This window comes from Anolis carolinensis, chromosome 6 (assembly GCF_035594765.1).
Source record: "Anolis carolinensis isolate JA03-04 chromosome 6, rAnoCar3.1.pri, whole genome shotgun sequence".
In the NCBI taxonomy this organism is placed as follows: domain Eukaryota; kingdom Metazoa; phylum Chordata; class Lepidosauria; order Squamata; family Dactyloidae; genus Anolis; species Anolis carolinensis.
Window position 1 is genome coordinate 118438203 of NC_085846.1, and position 25272 is coordinate 118463474.

At 42.6% G+C, this 25272-nt stretch overlaps 1 protein-coding gene across 1 annotated transcript; it reads left to right on the forward strand.

Moving 5' to 3' along the window:
• Positions 1-188: 188 nt before the first annotated feature.
• cdc25a (cell division cycle 25A) lies at positions 189-22673 on the forward strand. The gene is made up of 15 exons (XM_062957904.1): positions 189-416; positions 3614-3696; positions 5412-5466; positions 5820-5856; positions 6724-6822; positions 8694-8813; positions 10328-10468; positions 10694-10771; positions 11223-11375; positions 11668-11775; positions 13680-13742; positions 13945-14043; positions 15307-15437; positions 17610-17721; positions 21346-22673. Exons 1-15 carry the CDS (start codon positions 295-297, stop codon positions 21484-21486), a joined length of 1542 nt encoding a protein of 513 aa, XP_062813974.1. The 5' UTR covers positions 189-294; the 3' UTR covers positions 21487-22673.
• Positions 22674-25272: the final 2599 nt, after the last annotated feature.

Genomic DNA, 25272 nt, shown 5'->3' on the forward strand with positions numbered 1-25272 from the left:
GCCGATTCAGACCCCGCCCCCTAACATCTGGCGCGCGAGGCGTCCCTCGCGGAATAAATAACGGCATCGGGATTGCGATTGGCCGCCTGGAAAGGCGGGCTTCCTTCTCATTGGTTGCTACCGGTGCCTATCAATCCCCGGGCGGGGCCGAGCGTTGGGCTAGCCTATTCCTATTGGCTGGCTCCGCTTTTTGGCGCGAGGGGCTTTTCTATTTGTCCCCGGACGGCGGTCGGCGAGGGTCATTCCGGTTTTGAAGGCCGAGGCGGTTTCATTGTTTGCTCCAGAGCCGCCTCGATGGACCCTTCCGCCGGCCTCCCTCCGGCCAGGGCTTCCCACCGCCGGCGACTCCTCCTCAGCGACCAGCCGGGCCTCCGAAGCCCCCCCGACCGGCCCAGGAGGAGCCTGGCCGCCGGAAGGTAGGCCTCAGGCCTTTCTCCCACCGCCTCAGTAGGCCTCAAATGGGCCAAAAGGCCTGGCAGTAGAAGTACAGTAGAGTCTCACTTATCCAACATTCGCTTATCCAACGTTCTGGATTATCCAACGCATTTTTGTAGTCAATGTTTTCAATACATCGTGATATTTTGGTGCTAAATTCATAAATACAGTAATTACTACATAGCATTACTGCCTATTGAACTACTTTTTCTGTCAAATTTGTTGTATAACATGATGTTTTGGTGATTAATTTGTAAAATCATAACCTAATTTGATCTTTAATAGGCTTTTTCTTAATCTCTCCTTATTATCCAACATATTCGCTTATCCAACATTCTGCTGGCCCGTTTATGTTGGATAAGTGAGACTCTACTGTAGTTGGGATTTGAGAATATTTTTCCTCCTACATGATGGAGTATATTGGTATCTAGGAGACCAGGCCTCAGTCTGAGCCAAGTCGGGGCCAACTTGGGCCCTCCAGGTGTTTTGGACTACAACTCCCACAATTCCTAACAGCCGGTAGGCTGTTAGGAATTGTGGGAGTTGTAGTCCAAAACACCTGGAGGGCCCAAGTTTGCCCATGCCTGGTATAGATGGTGGCTAACAATTTGTTTTATTATTTACAGTATTATTATTATTTTATTATGACACAGCAAACAAGATAGATATGCTGGATTTTGTATCACAAAATCACAAGTCGAACACTTCCCAAGTGTCTAGGACTGTGTGATGTATTTTCGGATGATGTGCGCAGATCCCAGTAGGGTGGCCTTTTGCAGTTGGCAGATCGTAATTTGTATCGTTGCTTAATTAATACCTGGATCATAAACTTAAGGTCCATAATAAACTTCAGCCCTCCAGGTGTTTTGGACTGCAACTCCCACAATTCCTAACAGCCGGTAGGCTGTTAGGAATTGTGGGAGTTGCAGTCCAAAACACCTGGAGGGCCCAAGTTTGCCCATGGCTGATATAGCATGTATAAATTAATACACTCTTGCAGTCCATACATTTATATACATGTGAATTATATGTATTTATATATGCATATATGTAGTCATATACAGGTAGTGTCCAAGTTATAAAAAGCTCTTTGTATTTGATGTAAGTCTATACACACATATACATACACAAATAATAATAATATTAACTTTATTTTTGTATCCTGCCACCATCTCCCCGAGGGGATTGTGGCTTACAAGCAGGACCAACCCAATAACCAACGGTTAACCAAGTAAAAACACATTTTAAAACATAATAAACATGACAATCTGATTAAAAAATTAAAACCGTAGATTATAAAAGCATCATTACACTATATCAAAAATAACTTCCAATAAGCAAAACCAGGAATATGGTGGGCAGATCAAAATTAGAGAGGGCTGAGCATGGGCTTGTTGAAAAAGCAAATTATAGGGTCAGGGCTGGGGGTAAAGTGCTGAGTTCAAGCTGACGGTCAATTCGCACTGGGCAATCATAGATGGGCCTAACCATTGTTACATATATTTATCAGGATGTATATGCCTATTTATATGTTTATACATATAAAAGGTAAAGGTTTCCCCTGACGTTAAGTCCAGTCATGACCGACTCTGGGGGTTGGTGCTCATCTCCATTTCTAAGCCGAAGAGCCGGCATTGTCCATAGACATCTCCAGGTCATGTGGCCGGCATGACTGCATGGAGTGCCGTTACCTATTGATCTACTACTCACATTTGCGTGTTTTCGAACTGCTAGGTTGGCAGGAGCTGGGGCTAACAGCGGGTGCTCATTCCACTCCCGGGATTTGAACCTGGGACCTTTTGGTCTGCAAGTTCAGCAGCTCAACGCTTTAATGCACTGTGCCACAAGGGCCCCCGTATATACTATATGTACATATAGCGTGCATAAATAAATACAGTCATACAATCCATACATGTATATCCAGTGAATTATATGTGTGTGTGTGTGTGTGTGTGTGTGTGTGTGTATATATATATATATCATATCATATACAGGCAGTCCTCAAGTTACAAAAACTTCTGTAGGTTTCTTCTTAAGTTAGAATTGTATGTAAATCAGAACAGGTACATTTTCAAAGTGTAGCTCCAGCCATATACATGCGCACGGACACACACACACATATATAACTTTTGCAAGCATAAGAAAGGGCTAACACCCTTGTGGTATTTCCTTTACTGTCTGTGCCCCTTTTCAGAAGGTTTCACTTCACTTTCTATCCCTTTGAGAATTGGATTATGGAGGATGTTGGAAACAAGGATTGGAGATAAAGCTACAGTAGAGAGACCTTTTCCCCATGGGAAATTTCCTTTCTTTTTGGGATTTCTCTCACTTCCTGTTGTCTCAGCCTCATTGTTGTTAACTAGGAGTCATTTGTAAGTTGGATGTCTATAACCCAGGGAGAACCTCTACATCTCATGCCCATCCTCTGAAGGTCATTTCATACACAAACAGGCTGTAGAATTAGTGCAAGTGTCGGGGCCTAGTGCTGGGAGTGATAGTTTTTCCTGGCCCCAGAAGGCTGTAAAACTGCAACTCCCAGGACTCCATAGCAGTGAGCCATGGCATTTACAGGGGTGTCAAACTGAGATGCACCCCAGAAGCGTGTAGGAGTTTGAGATACTGGCATTTGTCATATACATTTACCTCCTGAGAGATTTTGGAGATTACATGTTGGTTATGTTTCAGTTGCATCTTATACACAAAGCCTGTGGCCATTTTTATGAGCAATTTTATTAGTGATCAATAGTCTTGTGCATGAAAGAACTGTTACCTCAAATGTTGTGGAATTAAAATGTAGTTTGATACCGCTTTAGCTGCCGTGACTCAATGTTATGGGATACTGGGATTTATAGTTTGTTCCAAGACCTTGCAGAACTACAATTCCCCTGGTTCCCTAGGATTGATCCATGGTAGTTGAAGCAGTATGAAATTTCATTTGTGCTACGGTGTAGACAAACCCTTTCTGTTCTCCCAAGGAAGCCTTGTATCCCAGGGAGAATGGGTGCCGCAAGGAATGTGGAAATGCCTGCACAGCTGACACTTGTGCCACGTCTTCCTGGGCTTAAAAATATACCCTTTGAATCCTTACCATTCCCTACGAGTTAGCGATTTCTTGCTTTCTTTCAATTGCATGCTGCAGAATTTTGTGAGATGACAGTCGTATTCTGAATCTTTACAGTTCAATTGAAAACTGCTTGCAAACGCTGGACGCAAAGAACGTCAACCTCCAAAGGACCTCTTCTTCTGAGTCTACAGATTCAGGTTTGCAGCTTCCCATGGGGTTTGAGTTGCAAATGCTAAGGGGCTTTTTTTTTTTTTACCCTGTCAGTATTCTTCTTAAATTCTGGTGACCAGAATTGAGTACAGTATTCCAGGTGAGGCCTGACCAAAGCAGAAGAGAAGGGTGTGAGCATCATTCCTCCCCTTGATTTAGATACTGTACTGCTTTGGATCCAGCCCAGATCCCATTGGCTTGTAGAGCTGCTGCATTACATTGTTGGTTCATGTTCAACTTGTCGTCCACTAAGACTCCCAAGATCTAAGTCATTGTGGTCTTACATGCCAGCTGTAGCTCCTCAGATTCCTATATGTGTTACAGAGATTGTTCTGAATTAATATGACCATGCGTTCCTAAATAGTTATCACCTGCTTGGACCCCTGGCCTTTGACCTGTGGGGTCCTGCAAGGTTCCATTCTTTCTCCCATGCTTTTTAACATCTACATGAAACCGCTGGGCAAGGTCATCCAGGAGTTCGGTGCCATCTCTATGCAGATGACACTCAACTCTACTACTCTTTTCCACCTGACTCCAAGGAAGCCCCCCACGTCCTTGACCAGTGTCTGGCTGCTGTGCTGGGCTGGATGAGGGCTAACAAGCTGAAGCTCAGTCCTGACAAGACAGAAGTTCTCCAGGTCAGTCGCTCAATGGGTTGGGGGCATAAGGTGGCAACCTGTGGTCGACGGGGTCCCACTCCCCCTGCGGACACAAGTCCACAGTATGGGGTTCCTCTTGGTCTCAGTGCTGACACTTGACACTCAGGTGTCAGCGGTGGCTGGGAGGGCCTTTGCACAATTAAAACTTGTGCGCCAGCTGCAACTGTACCTCAAGAAGTCTGACTTGGCCATGGTGGTCCACGCATTGGTTACATCAAGATTGGACTACTGCAATGCACTCTATGTGAGGCTGCCTTTTCAGATGGCCCAGAAACTGCAGCTGGTGCAAAGGTCGGCAGCCAGATTATTAACAGGAGCTAGTTACAGGGAGCGTACTACGCCTCTTCTGAAGCAGCTCCATTGGCTGACGATAAGTTTCCGGTCCCAATTCAAAGTGTGGGTTATGACCTACAAAGCCCTAAGTGATTCGGGTCCTGCCTACCTTCGTGATCGCATTTCCCCCTATAAACCAGCGCAGGATCTAGTCTCCTCCTGGGAGGCCCTCCTCTCACTTCTTCCACTATCACAAACACGGTTGGTGTGGACGAGGGAGAAGGCCTTCTCGGTGGTGCCCCCCAACTCTGGAATTCTCTCCCCAGGGAGATCAGACTAGTATCCACCTTGGCCACATTTCGAAAAAAACTTGAAGACATGGTTGTTTCAATGTGCCTTTGAATAAACAGCTGCACTTTCACCACATAGTCCTACATTGTCCCTGCCGGCTCCTAGCACTTTATCCACTCCGGCCCCATCATCCATGTTGGCACAAGCCTGACCCTCCCAAATAACCCTATTAGCCCCACTTTTGTGTTTTAATTGATATGTTATGCATCTATTTTTAAACGTTAATTGTTTCATTATGTATTTTAATCTTGTAATTCTGTTGCGATTTATGTATATGTCAACTATTGTTTTAGGGCTTTGTCGCCATGTAAGCTGCCCCGAGTCCCTTTGGGGAAATGGAGGCGGGATATAAGAAATAAATAATTACTATTATTGTTGTTGTTATCTGCAGCCATTATAACAGAGTCTCTCTTTTGAAGGATGCTGTATGGATTCACCCGTCCTGCTTGGCTTGAAAGACCTCGAAGATGAAACGTATGTAGAAAATGTGCCTCCCTTTTATCCTTTTGTGTGGCAACCTGGATTGACCAGGCTGAGGGTTTTACTTCCCATTAAACCAGAAATAATTTTGGGAGGGCTGCTGAGAGTGTTTACTTTATTCAGGATATTACAGTAGTTCAACCTGCATATTTGTCACCAATCCTGTGGTTTTCATGGGAAGGAAAAGACCCAAACATTGTGCTAATTATTTTAAATTGAGAGACACAGTGGGGTTGTGCTTCAGGAACTATGTGTAACTTGCGAGCTGCATTTTGCCCCTTCCCAACCTTCTTTTGTTCCAACGACTAAAATCCAATTTAATTTGTGTCTGTGTGTTCTCCTTGTAGTTTTCGATTGCCTATGCGAAGAATGTATTCCCTCCCGGTAAGTAAAGCTTGGGAAAATAGAAGCATTTAATTGACAGCGCTAAGCTTTGTGTTCAGAGGATGATAATTAACCTTTTCAGGCTTCAAAAGGCTTAATTTTGTCAGAGTATTTGCAGCGCAGCAGTAGTTGGATGGAAGCAGTGGAGCGCAGAACAAAGAGACACTCAGAGACGTTGGTAAAACTATTTACAAAGTTTTACTGTATGCAGCAGTAATCAACACAAACAGACTTGCAGAGGACAGGTGAACACAGGACTGTTCTGTTCTCCAACAGAACTTGACTCGAACTCTAGGCAGACAGAACTCAACTGAACTGAACTGAACTGAACTGATGCAATCTGTATGCACAAACACTTGTGTCTGGATAATCCCCAGTTCCAGCCACACATCAAGGTCATTACAGCTTCCTGGCAATTAACTTTTTCCACACTATGGTACATTCTGGATGATGCAATCAGTTGCAATACAAGCATGGCACAAATTACATTTAAACACTATCAATACACAAATCTCACTTTAACAAATTTGTGGAAATTGTTGACTATAAAGCTTCTGAAGGTTTTACAGAGCCCTTTTAAGTCAGACGTGAGCAAACTTGGGCCCTCTGTCCAGGTGTTTTGGATTTCAATTCCCACCATTCCTGGCCTCGGGCCCGAGGCCAGGAATGGTGGGAGTTGAAGTCCAAAACACCTGGACAGAAGGGCCCAAGTTTGCCCATGCCTGTCCTAAGGAGAAAACAACTCAGTTTGCAGTTCATAGGCTGGTTTATAGATAATTGCATAACTTACTTTGTGCCCCAGTTTCCCCTTTAAGAGAAAACAAGGGAGTTGAAACCTGTGTCTTTGCTTCCCGGTCCCTTTTGCAGCACAGCCTTCTGGGATGCAGCCCTGCCCTCAAAAGAGGCCTGGATTTCCTCGGATGCGACGCCTTCCAGGCCTGTGGCCCCGAAGAGAACAAGGAGAACGTGAGTCCATTGGCATAGATCTTTTAGGAAAAGTGTGCTTTCAAAGACTGAACAACTAATTCCTATGTCGGGTTCCGTTCCAGGGTCAAGCTGTTTTCCTGATGCACTTTATCTCATTCCTCAGTTGAGAATAATCTCATTGTTTATCCCACTACATGCAACACTTTTATCTATCTGCCTCACCCACGGGTTTTACAATTTGTTGTCGAAGGCTTTCATGGCTGGAATCACAGGATTGTTGTGTGTTTTCCGGGCTGTATGGATGCCTGCCATAGATGTGGGCAAATCATCAGGAGAGAATGCTTCTGGAACATGGCCATACAGCCCGGAAAACACACAACAATTCCAGGTTTTACCATTTCTACGCCTCACACTTTGGCCCAGTTTGCCCTCATTTAAAATTTTGTACTGTTTTTACACCTTGTTTTATTGTGCTATTGTTTGTTTTAAATGAATTTTTAATAGTGCTTTTCTGATATAATACAATGATATTCCTACAGGGAAGATGGAGAAGGATTGTCAGAAGGGATGGAAAACAAAGGGGGGTTGGAATATGTCTGGGGAGGGGTATTAGGAGATTGGGTATTGTGCTATTGTTATTACGTTTTGTTTTACTTTGTTATTGTGTAAGATTTGTATTGGATGTTGTCGTGTGTCTTGTATGTATTTTATTTTGTTTTATTGTAATTATTTGGGCTTGGCCCCATGTTAGCCGCCCCAAGTCCCTTCAGGGAGATGGAGGTGGGATACAAAAATAATGTTGTTATTATTTATTTATTGGCGACATTTATACCCCGCCCTTCTCACCTCAAAGGGGACTTAGGGCAGCGTACAAGCTATATTACGTACAATAAATTATATTATTAGCATATATTGGCATAGCACAATATACGCATTATATATTAATATATTGTACTATACCACTATATTGCAACATGATTAGTAATATTACATGTAATATACAATTATAATAGTGTATTATTATTATTATTATTATTATTATTATTAGCGACATTTATATCCCGCCCTTCTCACCCCGAAGGGGACTCAGGGTGGCTTACAAGTTATATTACATACAATATATTACAGTAGAGTCTCACTTATCCAACACTCGCTTATCCAACGTTCTGGATTATCCAACGCATTTTTGTAGTCAACGTTTTCAATACATCATGATATTTTGGTGCTAAATTCGTAAATACAGTAATTACAACATAACCTTACTGCATATTGAACTACTTTTTCTGTCAAATTTGTTGTATAACATGATGCTTTGGTGCTTAATTTGTAAAATCATAACCTAATTTGATGTTTAATAGGCGTTTCCTTAATCTCTCCTTATTATCCAACATATTCGCTTATCCAACGTTCTGCCGGCCTGTTTAAGTTGGATAAGTGAGACTCTACTGTATTAACATAGCACAATATACGCATTATATATTACTATATTGTATTATACCACTATATTGTAATAATATTAGTAATATCACATGTAATATATAATATATAATTATGATAGTGTATTATTACTACATAATTATGTATTATTATTATTATTATTATATACCCAATTGTGCTTAAAGCAAAGGCTAGGGGAAATAGTCTTGTCCATTTATTATTTCTACTCTGCTCCGTTGCAATGGTTCTTTGAGCAGACAATGCAAAAATGGAAGGGTAGGCTGTTGGGAATTGTGGGAGCTGAAGTCCAAAACACCTGGTGGTGGTGGTCCTGATTCACTTTGGCAGATGCAAAGTTCAATCTCCATTTCGATATTCTGCTGGAGATAAACTGAAAACAGCAGGCTAAAGCTTTGGATTCTGGCCTCTTAAGAGTGTAGTAGCAGCAGCCTCTCTTGCTTCCTTTTCTTAAGGAGCCCTTTGAGTTCAAGAAGCCATCGCAGCCGGTGTCTCGCAGCTGCCTGCGGACCTCTCCCATCAAGGATGAAAAGGATGCTTCGGAGCTGAGGCAGAAATTTGATTCTGCGTTTACGGTATGTGTTACTGAAGGGAGGGAACTCCGTCTCATCACAGGCTGAAATTGCGGTTAATGCAGAAGCTTGTCCATCAAAATAACAGTAGCAACATATGAAAGAGGAACAGAAAATTTACTCTTGTTCAAAACAGTAAAAATAAGCTTGTGGTATCAAAATAACAGTCCTTTAGAGCAGGGGTCCTCAAACTTTTAAAGCAGAAGGCCGGTCCACAATCCTTCAGACTGTTGAGGGGCCGAATTATCATTTGAAAAAAAACCCGAACAAATTCCTATGCACACTGCACATATCTTATTTGTAGTGCAAAACAACAACAATAATAATGAAAGAACAATACAATATTTAAAAATGAAAACAATTTTAACCAACATAAACATATCAGGCTTTAAATGGGAAGTGTGGACCTGCTTCTGGCCAATGAGATACTCAAGTTAATTATGATTGTTGTTGTTGTTGTGTGCCTTTAAGTCATTTCAGACTCTGGGCGAGCCTAATTCTAAAATTATGTATTTATTCATTTACTACATTTATTTACTACATTTATATCCCACCCTTCTCATCCCGAAGGGAACTCAGAGCAGCTGTATGTACATACAATATATTATATTATTAGCATAGCACAATATTAGCATGATATATTACTATATTGAACTATACCACTATACTGTAATATTATATGCAATATATAACATATAATTAGTATTATTATATGGTATTATTATTCGTATTATATTGTATAAAATGGTAATATTATTATCAATATCATATGTATATACAATATATTATATTATTAAAACTGATATAAAAATATTATATTATAATTGAGGGCGGGGGCCAGGTAAATGACCTTGGAGGGCTGCATCCGGTCCCTGGGCCTTAGTTTGGGGACCCCTGCTTTAGAGTAACAGAACTCACATAGTCTTGGTATGCAATTATGCCAACACAAATGGCATGGCGAGAGAGAGAGAGAGAGAGCAAGCATGTATCCCAAAAGACACCCAGCTATACCCCATTGAGAATGGCCCAAATGTATAGGCCCCTGGTGAGCTGTTGCACTTGCTGATCAAAAGGTCAGCGGTTCGAATCCGAGAAGAGGGGTGAGCTCCCACAGTTAGCCCCAGCTTCTGCCAGCATAGCAGTTTGAAAACATGCAAATGTAAGTAGATCAATAGGTACCACTCCGGCAGGAAGGTAATGGCGCTCCATGCAGCCATGCCAGTGGCCACATGACCTTGGAGGTGTCTACGGACAACGCCGGCTCTTTGGCTTAGCACCAACCTCCAGAATCAGACAAGACTAGACTTAATGTCAGGGAAAACCTTTACCTTTACCTTGTTGTCCTTAATGAGCACATTAATGTCTCCTGAGTATAATACCCACCAGAAGGAGTCTTTTTTCTTTCTTAACGCACCTGGTGCAGGGAAGGTAGTAATTCTACACGAAACTTACTTCCTGTTTTATGGAAACTTTAACAAAAAGAACCAAATGTGAGTGTTAAAATCCCCTTTCTTTAGTTTCCTAGTGGGGAAGTTCCTGGAAAAGACCCCGGGAGATTCAACCCGGCCTTTGAGAGACGGCGTTCCCGAAAGGCCTCTGAGGCGGAGGAGGAAGAGGACGATGGGTTCTTGGAGATAATGGATGGCCCGGATGCCGGCGTAAGTAGCGGTTATTTAGTAAGAAGAAAGGTTTTGGACTGCAACTCCCACCATTCCCAACAGCCTCAGGCCCTTTCCTTTTCCCCCTCGGCCGCTTAAGCGGCCGAGGGGGAAAAGAAAGGGGCCTGAGGCTGTTGGGAATGGTGGGAGTTGAAGTCCAAAACACCTGGAGGATCAAAAGTCCTTTCCTGCGCCATAACCAATCTTGTGAATCCTTTCCTTTAGAGCAACGAAGAGAGGCCTTCGGACGTCGCGAGTCTTTGGACGGCCCCCTTAGTGATGAAGAACAGAGAGGGCACCCACGTAAGTTGACCACCTTGAATCGTTTGGAACTTGAAGATCACATTCAAATCCTTAGGAGCAGTTTCCCAGATGCAGACTCGAAGCAGGCACAAGGGGAGCAAAGGCTTGGGCATTAAGAGTCAGTTTGTTACCAGCAAGAGCTGACTGCACCCGGTTCTGCTTTATAGCCTTGAATTCCCCCACAGCTGCTAGGGCTGTTTTTAATTACTCAGCTTCATTTCTGACAGCTATTCTAGCTGAACGACGTCTCTGCTCTGTTTCCTTTCGCCTCTCTTGAAATGCAAAATCTCCTCAGATTCATGAACACTTTTCTGCTCCCCTTCCTCTTCTGAAGAAGAGAAATCCCTAACAAATCTTACTCTCTGGTGGGGGCATTGACCGTTCTTGCTGCGTTTTCAGGACAAAGTTTGAGTTGGGTGCCCTAATGCTGCTTTGGTTGGCTCTGACCCAGAACAAACGCTGCCGCTTGATGGGCACGGAGCACCAGCCATTCAGCATGGCCAGGATGGCGCTGAAGAGGATGGAGAGGCCCCAAGAAGATGCTTCTCCGTGTTGCAGCAAAAGGATGAAGAACGTCTGCGCAGCACCTTCTGCTGAACTAACGGTTGGTACCTGTGGCTTCGTGAGTCCTTTCCGAACCAGGCATGGGCCAACTTGGGTTCTCTTTCTAGGTGTTTTGGACTTCAACTCCCACCATTCCTGGCCTCAGGCCCTTTCCTTTTCCCCCTCAGCCGCTTAAGCGGCTGAGGGGGAAAAGGAAGGGGCCTGAGGCCAGGAATGGTGGGAGTTGAAGTCCAAAACACCTGGAGGGAGGGCCCAAGTTGGCCCATGCCTGTCTTAAAGGAATGCTCCCTGCTAGTTTACTCTCTTATCTCTCTGTTATATTGTTTCTTCAGAGCCTGGTCCTGGGTGGAGCGCAGGCCTCATCGTCATCGTCATCTTCAGCGGAGATAGAGAGCCTTCTGGACAGTGACCCAAGGGATCTCGTTGGAGACTTTTCCAAGGTAAAGTCAACTTCATTTTCCTCTTGCCTTTTGACATCTTGGGTTATATACCTGGATGCACTGGGATCCGCTGGTGGCCTGTGCTGGCCCAGCTTCCCACCGGCTAACTACACAGATATCTATAATTTTAGTACAGTAGAGTCTCGCTTATCCAACACTAGCTGTGCCCGGCCACGCGTTGCTGTGGCGAAGTCTGGTGGTATGGGAAATAAAGTATTGAGGAATTGGTGGTAGTTAAGGTAAAGGGTAAAGGTTTTACCTTACATTAAGTCCAGTATAAATGGGTTCTATAGCTGTGTGGAAGGGCATTGAGTCTACACTGCCATATAATCCAGTTAAAATCAGATAATCTGTATTTTATAGGCAGTGTGGAAGAGGCCTAAGTGAGGCCTAACTCTGCCTGTCCCCTGGGCTGAGTGGGTTGCTAGGAGACCAAGTGGGCGGAGCTTAGCCTTTTAACTGGCAGCAATTGGATAAAAACAATTATTCCTGTCCCTCTAATTAGGACTTTTTCTTTTCTTTTTGTTGTATGAACGTGGAGGCATGGATGAGGGGTTGTGCTGCCAAGTTTAGTGTTTCTTGGATGTGTAGTTTTGTTGTTTTGTCCTAGGCCGAAATTTCATTACCCTTTTATATATATAGATAAATGGGCCGGCAGAATGTTGGATAAGTGAATATGTTGGATAATAAGGAGGGATTAGGAAAAAGCCTATTAAACATCAAATTAGGTTATGATTTTACTAATTAAGCACCAAACATCATGTTATACAACAAATTTGACAGAAAAAGTAGTTCAATAAACAGTAATGCTATGTAGTAATTACTGTATTTATGAATTTAGCACCAAAATATCACGATGTATTGAAAATGTTGACTACAAAAATGCGTTGGATAATCCAGAACGTTGGATAAGCGAGTGTTGGATTAGTGAGACTCTACTGTAGTTCAATACACAGTAATGCTATGTAGTAATTATGGTATTTACGAATTTAGCACCAAAAGATCATGATATATTGAAAACATTGACTACAAAAATGCGTTGGATAATCCAGAACGTTGGATAAGTGACACTCCACTGTATAAACACAAAGTTGTCCTGTTACTATAAACTCACTAGTAATACAGGATAGAATTATAATTATAAACCGACTATTATTATAATTCAAGAACATGGGGAACAAACAAATTTGGACAGTTTTACAAAGATGTACCAAACATTATAATCATGCTTAAATGTTTTCCAAAATAGCTAATAAGTACTTCCAAAAACTGTGTGGTCAACACTTTCAATAAATCCAGTATTGTCCCATGCAAGTATAAACTGATACAAAATCTTAGAAGTACGTGATAAGATTGCTTATTTATTGCTAGTTTTAACCAAATTGTTTTGTATTGTTTTAATGATGTGCTTTGACTGTATTAAGTTACTGTATATTGTATGTTGTTTTGCACTGGTTGGAAACCATCCCGAGTCCCTTCAGGGATATAGAGCGGTTTACAAATAAAGTTTTATTACTATTTTATTGTTGGAAAATGTTCTTGCTTTTATGCTTATGGATTTATACCAGTGATTTTGACTTCCTTGACTTCATGCACCTTACAATTTTGGACTCTTTTGTATGTGGACTACTGCTATTTTATGGCTCCTTTTCTACTGCTCTTTTGGAAAATGCTCTTGTACCTGCTTTTCTTAATAAACTGCTGTAGATAGTACTGCTGGACTCTGGTGTGGCGCTGGGTGAAAACGTGTCTCAAGGCTGGAATGTATCACTATGGGGAGAAAGGCAGGATAGAAATAAAAATGACGATGATGGAGATTTTCCCTTGATTGCAATTGCAAGGCCTCTTGGCCCAGTGCTCCTCTCCTGCATTCTCTGAGCAAAGCTTCTCTTTCCACTCTTTAGAGCTACCTTTTCAAAACCGTCAGTGGCAAACATCAAGACCTGAAGTACATTGACCCAGAAATGGTGAGTGGCATATCTTCCAGGTGGTGAAATTTGCTTTCTCTGCCATGGGGGTCATGCTTTTTGGGGCAGGGAGAACAATTTGATCTCCAATGAAACAGATCGATCAGTCCGTCCTTGCTATTAGTTTTTCTAGATACAAAGGGAGTGTGTGTAACTGGGCAGCACGTGCCTTGAGGTCTAATACTCGACCTCTTCTCTCTAGATTGTGGCTGTGCTGAATGGGAAGTTTTCAGGAGACATTAAAGACTGCGTCATCATCGACTGCAGATATCCCTATGAGTATGAAGGTGGACATATTAAGGTAAGCATTAAGGGTTGGCTTTGATGCGTGGCATCCGTTGTGGATGAAAGACTGGTGAGTTCTGGCATGGGCCAGCTTGGGCTCTTCCTCTGGGTATTTTGGACTTCAACTCCCAACATTCCGAACAGCCTCAGGCCCCTTCCTTTTCCCCCTCCGCCGCCTGAGGCTGTTAGGAATGGTGGGAGTTCTAGTCCAAAACACCCGGAGGGCCCCAGTTTGCCCATGCCCGGTTTAGAATGTTCAGTTTTAAAAGGATGACAGAAGTCAGTTGAGGCTTGTGTCTGTTAGACGAAGCTAGAAGTCAGTTGAGGCTTGAGTTTCTTTGGAAACAGGCTGTTATAAAAGAGAGTTGTACAGAGCAATATAGTTTTTGAAGAGACTGCTAAATATTGTAGGTTAAAGATAAAAACTGAAATGTTTTAAAGTTTAATCTGACATGGAATGTACCTATATATTTAAGCGGTGGAGGGGGAAAAGGAAAGGGCCTGAGGGTGTTCGGAATGGTAGGAGTTGAAATACAAAACATCCAGAGGAAGAGCCCAAGTTGGCCCATATTGTGATTCAGTCTGATGATGAAGGGGGATTTGGGTTTATGCAGGCTGATTAGGCTCTGAATTGTTAAGAGAGGCCGCAGGCTAGCAGTGAAGCAGAAGTTTGTGATAAACAGACGAGTATTGAAGCAGAAGTCAGTGATAAGGGTGACCTTTCACAGGATTCAGAACATCAACAAATCCCAGGTGGCTCTGGCAGCGAGCTGGTAAACGTGTGGGAACCCAAGGACAAAGGAATGCTTTCTTAGCCTGTAAGCATGGTTAAATAAGAGAAAAACGGGGAAAGATTTCAGATGAAACAAAGTTGATTTTGGAAGCTAAGTTTCTGGCTTGTCTAAGCTCATGGAAAAGGATTCTTGCTTTTCTTCATGCCTAGATCCTGTGTTTGGATTGTATTTTGGAGTTCATACTGCCTTGTTTTCAGGACTGATTCGCAATATTAGAGACTTTGAATTATATTCTACAGATTGCCTTTGCATTTGGATTATTGCTTTCTTTACTGCTTTTTATTCAGACTTTGCTATCTTTTATTAATAAACTGTAAAAACCAAGTCTGTTGTAGTAGTGGAGTGTGTGTTGAGAGCAAGGTGAACTAGTGCTGAGGTGCAATAGCCCATGCCTGGGTTTGTCCCAAAGCATCTTCCTTGGAGTCAGCTAGAAGGGAGACATAGCTGGGTCTCATCGCCCTATTGAATCCTTATTTCTTTCCCAGGGGGCTGTGAATCTCCACATGGAAGAAGACGTGGAGAACTTCCTGCTGAAGGAGCCCATGGTCTCCTCGGGCAACAAGCGGGTCATCATCGTCTTCCACTGCGAGTTCTCCTCAGAGCGGGCCCCTCGCATGTGAGTTCTGCATATCAGGGCACAAACAGATATGGCTTTGTCGGCCAGCTTCCAATCTCTAAACTGGTTAGCCAAAAAATTTTTTTTAAAAAAAATGGCACAAAAAGGTACCCTAGGATGAACCTTGGACGTGCTTAAAATTTTATATAATGTGATTTTATTTTGCAATGGTATCTGTTTTATATGAATTGTTGTTTTGTAGATTGTTTTATATGAATTGTTGTTTTTACATTGTTTTTAGGCATTGAATTTTTGCCTATTTATTGTAAGCCGCTTTGAGTCCCCTGGGGGAGAAAGGCGGGGTAAAAGTGATGTAAATAAAATAAAATAAATAAACCTCACGCAGGGACTCGCTTTTACCAGAGTTAGATTCAAGCAACTTAATTCTGGGGTAAGAACAGGATGATCCTTCTAATTAAAAAAAATGTAGTGCACCAGCCATAGAGGACATTGCACATATTTTGTTTGATTGTTGACTATGCTAAGATGAGATCCCAATATTTAAGACCGCTTTTGGTCAGTTAGAACAACCAGCTGGGATCCAATTGCCCAGCTGCATATTCCTTCCTTCCTTTTTTCTTCCTTCCTTTTTTCTTCCTTCCTTTTTTCCTTCCTTCCTTCATTTCCCTTTCTTTCTTTGCCTTTCTTTTCCTTTCTTTTCTTTTCTTTTCTTTCTTTCTTTCCAGGAAGAATCTGCACTTAGTCAAAGCCAAATTCATCGTAAAAGCCACCCACCTGAAACATCTCTTATCTCCCTTGTTATGGCAATGGACATCCTCAAATTATCTGACAATTCTTTCACACTCACCATCTATCTATACCCATAATAAATGTGAAAATCTGTATCTGTGTATGTGGTGGAGGTATCCATTTACACAGACAGGTTCCCGCCTCCACAAACAGCTTTAACCCACAGTGCTGGGGAGCCACCAAAGCTCTCCCTTGGCACACACACCCAGCATGGCCAACTGTGCATACAGGTAGGGTTTGGGGGTGATTCTCCTTGACATATGGGAGTTGTAGTTCTCCCTTATCCAGACATGACTGAACCCAGCCGACGATGGATCTGGACCAAACTTGGGACACAGACCCAACAGGGCCAGCTGTGTATACAGGCCTGGGTTGGGGAGGATTGACCTACAGTTCTGGGAATTGTAGTTCACTCACATCGTTATGCATTTTCTAACAGGAGCATTCATAAAAAAAATGAAATCAAAGACTTTTTTTTAATAAATAGTGTTACTAATTAGCTAAATTTAAAACAATGCCTTTTTCAAATAAACCAGGCACTGCCGGGTACCCAAGCTAGTTAATAACAACAACAACAATAACTTTTATTTGTGTCCCACCCTTCTCCCTTAGGAGACCCAGAGTGGATTACAGCATTCACAGCAGGCATATGCAAACATTCAATGCCTTTACAATCACATACAATGAGACACAAACACAAATCGAGGCTTCTCCTTTCTTTTCTGGCTTCTGGAGATGGTGCTCTTCTCTGGCTTTACTCCTTTTCTATTTAACTCCCCCTGCTTTCAACTCGTAATGTAATCCCAAACCTATTGTTTAATAAAGTTCTATAGCAGTGGTTCCCAAACCTATTTGGCCTACTGCCCTCTTTCCAGAAAAAAATATTACTCAGCACCCCCTGGAAATTATTTTTTTAACATTTTAATAGCAATTAAACAGAAAGATATGTGTATGAATGTTTCTACCGTTTTCGTAAAATATAGTAAAGAAAGGTATAAATTAGAAACATTGAAGTTTGAAATTATGAAACTATTTTTTGAACTCAGAATAGAAAGGTAATACAAAAAAAGTTAAAACGTTCAAATGCACCTGTGGCCATCACCGCCCCCCTGGATCACTGCAGTGCCCACCAGGGGGCGGTAGCGCCCACTTTGGGCATCACTGTTCTATAGTGTTTTAATTTATTGTAGTTAACTATTACAGAAGCTTTAGGATAGTGATTTGAGTTTGTCTGTATATATATTTTTCTTTTCTTGTTGATTTGGTCAGTGGACCAATCAATAAAATATCTATCTAAGGCTCTGCGCCTCGTTTTTCCCGAATGTACGATCCCTTTCCTGTTATAAGTGGTGTCCGCGTAACCTCTTGTGTCTGCCAAGAGTGGCGTTTTGAGCTCGCAATTCATCCAGCCCTCCATTGCAGGTGTCGCTTTGTCCGGGAGCGGGACCGGCTGGGCAACGAATATCCCATCCTGCACTATCCCGAGCTCTACGTCCTGAAGGGAGGCTACAGGGACTTCTTTTTGAAGTGCAAGGTATGTGTTGCTCCTCTTGACTTGGTGTGATTCTGTGTTGCTCTCTGGCGTAAATATAATGCCTTGGTCTCTGGAGGTGCACGCAATGCTCAAAGGCTTCCTCTGTCCATATTCTGCCCTCAAAACATGCTCCAAAGCATCCATATGTCTCCATTTAGTTCATTGGGCAGTGGGTAGAACAACACCTGATTTGCTGCATTTCATAGTTTCTGTACCTGCTCAAGAAGCCATTTACAAGACATTCTGAGTTATAGTAGAGTCTCGCTTATCCAACATAAATGGGTCAGAAGAATGTTGGATAAGCTAAAATGTTGGATAATAGGGAGGGATTAAGTAAAAGCCTATTAAACAGCCTGTGGCGCAGGCTGGAGAGCAAGCCAGCTGCAACCAGCTGCAATGAATCACTCTGACCAGGAGGTCATGAGTTCGAGGCCCGCTCGGAGCCTATGTTTGTCTTGTCTTTGTTCTATGTTAAAAGGCATTGAATGTTTGCCTTATATGTGTAATGTGATCCGCCCTGAGTCCCCTTCGGGGTGAGAAAGAAGGGCGGAATATAAATGCTGTACATAAATAAATAAATACGTTATGATTTTACAAATTGAGCACCAGAACATCATGTTTTACTTTCAAATTAATAGAAAAAGCAGTTCAATACACGGTAATGTTATGTAGTAAGTATTGTAATTACAAATTTAGCACCCCAACATAGCAATATATTGAAAACATTGACTACAAATACATGAAATGCTAAAAGGCAGACTGTTGGATAATACAGACGTTGGATAAGCAAAGGTTGGATAAGTGAGACTTTATTTCCATGATTTGTTCATGTAATCTATGCTTAAATATGGCTGAAAGATGTTATAAGAAAACCCAAGTTCTGCAGTATCTGTAAAATATTTAGCTGACTGCATCTTTGCAGTGGAATTTCCTATCCATGGTAATTTCCAGCAGCTCAATGGATGGCCAAACATGTCCCAATGCAAAACCAGCCTGAACCCCATTATAGATTTTGTGAAGCTTCACAGTTGCAAAGACTTAATAAAACCCAGGCATTCCTATGAGAGGCCTCCTGGCACTGGCATCCAGAAAAGGGCCCGGATAGAGCCAATGCTCTGTGCTTCTGGCTCTCCTGCATTGCGTGAAGGGTTGGCCTCTTTGAGGCTGAACTTCAGGGCTGTTTGGGGAAAGGGTCTCCTTTCTGAGTCGAGGCCTCTTGACATCCATCAGGAGGAAAAGGGTGTTTCCCGCAGCCAGAAAATTGTGGGTTTCTGCTACAAGGGAGAGGTAATTGCATGTTGCCACAGATATTTATCTCTCTAAGATAAAAAGGCATGCATTTTTCATTCTGCCACACAGATCTATTCAAATCAGGAACTCCGCTGCTCACCTCTCTGTGTCTTGCAAGCGCAGTTAAGTCTTGCTTATCCAACCTTCGCTTATCCAACACAGTCTGCCTTTTAGTAGTCAGTGTTTTTGTAGTCAATGTTTTCAATACATTGCGATGTTTTGGTGCTAAATTTGTAAATATGGTAATTACTACATAATGTTACCATGTATTGAATTGCTTTTTCTGTCAATTTGTTGTAAAACATGATGTTTTGGTGCTTAAATTGTAAAATCATAACTTAATTTGATGTTTAATAGGCTTTTCCTTAATCCCTCCTTATTATCCAACATTTTTGCTGATCCAACATTCTGCCGGCCTGTTTATGTTGGATAAGCGAGACTACTGTAAGAGCATTTGGAAAACACTTTGGATGAGTTTCCCATTTACTTCAATGTCCCAATTCTTGCAAAAACAGTGACACAAAGATGGCTCCTGTTCGAAATAGACGTCCTTTCTGCACATTGAAATGTCTCCTTGCCCAGAAGAGGTGTCAAACCTCTACCGTATTTACACAATCTAATGCAAACCTTTTTTGGCTAAATGACCATGCCAAAATTGGGGTGTGTATTGCATTCACATAATACAGTAAAGTTAAGAGGCTTGGACCAATCCCTCCTTCTCTCTTCCTTTTCTTTCTTTCCTTACTGCCTTTTTCTCTTCTCATCCTCCTTCTTTTATTTACCTTTTTTATCTTCTCTCCCAATTTTCCCTTTTTCCTTTCCTTCCCATCTTCCCATCAAAGGGTACCTGATTCTCTGGTGTTACTTTCCGTTGCTGGAGGATTTGATGATCTAACACTTTATTTTTTAAAAAGGAATTCTAAGTGCACAACAACTGCAATGCACACCTTTTTGGAACAAATTACAAATAGTGCACTTTTTGCCGCTGCACATTACATTCGCCAGCAAATACTTTTTTTTGTTTCAGGTTTTTGAAAATAGAGGTGCGTATTAGATTAGATGTCGCACTAGATTTGAGTAAATACAGGTATATAGAAAGTATAAGGCTCCCAGAAATAGAGGACAGCATTGACAGTGGCCCTGATGTTCTCTGAGAAGTTCATGTTGGGCAAGTGGGCTTATTAACAAAAGACCCTCCCCATAAACATATATCAGAGTAACTTATTAGCAGCAGCGTGACCCAGCACCAGTAGCCAAAGCTGATAAAAGAACAAAAACACACTGACAAATGTTATCTCTTCCTTTGGAGGTTTTTCTTTGTAGTAAAATAATATGGTTGCACTATTTCCAAAAACAAGGTTTCCATAACACAAATAAAGTTCTTTATACTTCCTTTGCTTCCACGCTGGGCTTCTTTCTCATGCAGATAAAAAGCTTCGCTCTCACAGAGCCTCCTCTCACACCGTTCTTACACAGGAACTTTACACAGGAACTTCACACAGTAACTTTACACACAGCAGCCTTCACACTGGAGCTTCACACATGAGGCCTTCACTCATGTCTTTCAGGAAGCAGCTGAAGACCTGGCTGTGGGACCAAGCTTTTGGCCCATCCTAAGATATGAGTTGATATGACCTGATGAATTCTGTGAATTAATATTAAGTCGAACACGGATTGGCTCTGACTTTGCCTCGAAACTTCCCCTGTTTTAATGGTCACATGGTTTTAATTGTTTTAATTTGATTTGGATACTGACTTTTATTTGTGTTTTATGTTTGGTTTTTACTGTTTATTTATTTCCAATATTTATATCCCACCCTTCTCATCCAAAGGGACTACGTGTTATAATATATGTGGCATTTATTCTGCCATTGTGTAAGACCGTTCTGGGTCCCCCGTGGGAGAAGAGCTGTATATTAATAAAATAAATAAATAAACTTGGGGCATCTCTCACTGAAGCTTCTCACACTGAGGCCTACTCACACTGAGGCATCTCTCACACTGAGGCCTAACTCACACTGATTCCTACTTGCACTGAGGCATCTCTCACACTGAAGCCTACTCGCACTGAGGCATCTCTCACACTTAGGCCTAAGCACACTGAGGCCTTCTAAGCTACAGGCACTCCTGCTTACATTGAGCTGCAGCTTTTTCTGAGTCATTGCACCCATTTTAACCCTTTCAGTGCTTGACTCACATTTTTGTAAATAAAAATACCTAGTTAATTTTAATATTTCTGACAGTTCATTTGCACAAGAGGAGTCAGGGCATCTCCAGGGACTGGGTGGGATTCTGTGAATCTTGGTATTTTTAAAAGGCCGCCTTCTGTTGCAGGGCTACTGCGAGCCCCAGGGCTACCGTCCCATGCACCACGAAGACTTCAAGGAAGACCTGCGCAAGTTCCGCACCAAGAGCCGCACCTGGGCCGGCGAGAAGAGCAAGCGGGAGCATTACAGCCGCCTGAAGAAGCTCTGAGGGCTCCCTTCCGGGGCAGGCGGGCGGGTGGACGGACGGACAAACCCTGCCGACCTTCTTGCCCAGAGGAGAGAACCGCTTCGGTCCTTTGGCCACTTTTCTTGCAGGACAGAACCATCCCTTGTGGCCTTTGTTGTCTTCTGAATCCCGTTGCGCCAGGCTTTGCACATCTGCCTTCCAGCCGTGCTCATTGCACCTTCCAAAACAAGGTCTATCTGTAAATTAGGAAGATGGGAGGGAGGGATATTGGTTTTGAGATTTTACTGTGGGATTTTAAACGGTGCCTTTTTTAAAAAAACGGACTGGGCAAACTTGGGCCCTCCGGGTGTTTTGGACTTCAACTCTCGCCATTCCTAACGGCCGGTAGGCCGTTAGGAATGGCGAGAGTTGAAGTCCAAAACACCCGGAGGGCCCAAGTTTGCTTTGCTGCTCTTGACTTGTTCCAATCCTTGGTTTGTACACAACAACAAGCCGAGAGCGTGGAAACGAATTGCCTGCAGATTCCTGTTTTGTAGGAACTGCTTCAACGTATTCATGTCATGCTAAACCCTGGTTTCATGTGTGTGCGCGCAGTCTGTGTGTCAGTATTAAAAAATAGTTGACATCGGAGCGTTTGCTGGCGCGAGGAGGGCCGTCTGTGAGATATTTTAATGTTTAATTGCCCTTAGTATTTGTGTGTCGGTGACACCAAAATAAATTTGGTGGTTGCCCTGCAAAGAGGTGGGTTGGCGGGAAGGTCAAATAGGATATTTGCACAAAATGCCTGCATTTCGGTTCAGTGGCATTCTTCAACATCTCCATCCAGTGCCTGTCCCAGGGAGGGAAGGGCTTTGTTTATCGCCTTCTGCACAGGCAAAGGATTTATTTATTTATTCCCATAAGCAAAGGTTGCCTTCCTGGGAAAGGGAACTCCATATTCTCCTGATCTTAAAGGATCCATTTGTTGACTTTCCTGGCTTCTTCCTCCCAAAAGTCCATAGTTTCCACCTTCTTGGTATTGGCATGAGAAACAATGATGGCTGTTTGTCCTTTTCATTTGTGCAAATGTCTTCAGAAGGGGGGGGGGAGGGAATGTGGTGTTGGGGTGAATGTTTTTAGAAGGCGGGGAGGCAGAATTTGGATTGACATTAAGGCAAAAGGGCTTTCGACTGACACTCGGGGAATAAATAACCTTGTTCCCAAACGCTGCTATTTCGTTGCATTTGTCTTTATTTTATTTATTTACTAGCTTGGGGACCCGGCAGTGCCCGGGTCATTTGAGAACGGTATTATTTGTCTTTCAATGTTATGTACAGTAGAGTCTCACTTATCCAACATAAACGGGCCGGCAGAAGCTTGGATGAGCGAATATCTTGGATAATAAGGAGGGATTAAGGAAAAGCCTATTAAACTTCAAATTAGGTTATGAATTTACAAATTAAGCACCAAAACTACTTCATGTTATACAACAAATTTGACAGAAAAAGTAGTTCAATACGCAGTAATGCTATATAGTAATTTATTTACAAATTTAGCACCAAAATATCACGATGTATTGAAAACATTGACTACAAAAATGCGTTGGATAATCCAGAAAGTTGGATAAGCGAGTGTTGGATAAGTGAGGCTCTACTGTATTTGTGTTTCAATGTTATGTACAGTAGAGTCTCACTTATCCAACATAAACGGGCCGACAGAAGCTTGGATAAGCGAATATCTTGGATAATAAGGAGGGATTAAGGAAAAGCCTATTAAACTTCAAATTAGGTTATGAATTTACAAATTAAGCACCAAAACTACTTCATGTTGTACAACAAATTTGACAGAAAGAGTAGTTCAATACACAGTAATGTTATGTTGTAATTACTGTATTTACAAATTTAGCACCAAAATATCACGATATATTGAAAACATTGACTACAAAAATGGCTTGGATTATCCAGAGGCTTGGATAAGCGAGGCTTGGATAAGTGAGACTCTACTGTATTTGTCTTTCAATGTTATGTATTCTGTTTGGAGTGGGTGAACTACAATTCCCAGAATTTGTAGCTCAATCCTCCCCAAACCCTTCCAGTATGAAAAGTTGGCCATTTTGGGCCTGTGTCCCAAGTGTGGTCCAGATCTGTCGTTGGCTGGTCATCACCTGGCTGCAGTGCTCTCTGGGTGGGGGTGAACGACTACAACTGTCCAGAAGACAGGAGCAGAATTCAAAACGATCTTGACAGAGTAGAGAGATGATTGGCCGAAACTAACAAAATGAAGTTCAACAGGGACAAATGCAAGAGACTTCACTTCGGCAGAAAAAATGGAAATCAAAGATACAGAATGGGGGACAATGCCTGGCTTGACAGCAGTGTGTGCGAAAAAGACCTTGGAGTCCTCGTGGGGAGGAAGGTGAACATGAGCCAACAATGTGATGCGGCAGCTAAAAAAGCCAATGGGATTCTGTCCTGCATCAATAGGGGAATAGCGTCTAGATCCAGGGAAGTCCTGCTCCCCCTTATTCTATTCTGCCTTGGTCAGACCACACCTGGAATCACACTGTGTCCAATTTTGGGCACCACAGTTGAAGGGAGATGTTGACAAGCTGGAAAGCGTCCAGAGGAGGGCGACTAAAATGATGAAGGGTCTGGAGAACAAGCCCTATGAGGAGCGGCTTAAAGAGCTGGGCATGTTTAGCCTGCAGAAGAGAAGGCTGAGAGGAGACATGAGAGCCATGTACAAATACGTGAAGGGAAGTCATAGGGAGGAGGGAGGGAGCTTGTTTTCTGCTGCCCTGCAGACTAGGACACAAGGGAACAAGGGCTTCAAACTACAGGAAAGGAAATTCCATCTGAACATCAGGAAGAACTTCCTCACTGTGAGAAGGGCTGTTCGACAGTGGAACTCTCTCCCCGGGGCCGTGGTGGAGGCTCCTTCCTTGGAGGCTTTTAAGCAGAGACTGGATGGCCATCTGTCGGGGGTGCTTTGAATGCGATTTCCTGCTTCTTGGCAGAAAGGGGTTGGACTGGATGGCCCGTGAGGTCTCTTCCAACTCTACTATTCTATGATTCTATGATTCTCTCCACTGGGAGGCGCTGTTGTGGCTCTTTTTTTTTTTTTTTGCAAATCCTCTGCTCCATTCATCATCTGCAATTGAGCCTAAACATTTTGGGAAAATACACAAACAGTCCCTCCTCCTTCATGTTTACTGTGCCTGGTGACAGGCTTCCTCCCTTCCTGTGTTTCCCAGAGACGGCTTGGGCCACATGCCTTGCAGAGGGTTTGATTCCTTGATGTGATGTTTATTATTATCTATGGTATTACTTTTAATTATGCTATGATATGCTGTTTTTATATTTTATTATATTGTACTAGCTGTGCCCGGCCACGCGTTGCTGTGGCGTTGTCTGGTGGTGTTGGTGAGAAATTGTTGAGGTAGTGGTGGTATTGAATGTCTGTTGTATGGTTGTCTTTATGTTTAGTGTGCATTTGGTTGTTTGTGTACTGTGAAAGTGGTGACACTGTTTATGTTGGATTAGTGAGACTCTACTGTATATTTGTAATCTTATATTATCTGCCTAGAACTGCCCCTTCTACACAGCTGTATAAAATGCACACTGAAGTGAATTACTCAAGATAATCCAGTTCAAAGCAGATAATATAAGATTCTAAATGGGTGTGGAAGGGCCTTGAGTCTACACTGCCATATAATCCAGTTAAAATCAGATAATCTGTATCTTATAGGCAGTGTGGAAGAGACCTGAGGCCTAACTGTGCCTGTCCCCTGGACTGAGTAGGTTGCTAGGAGACCAAGTGGGCGGAGCT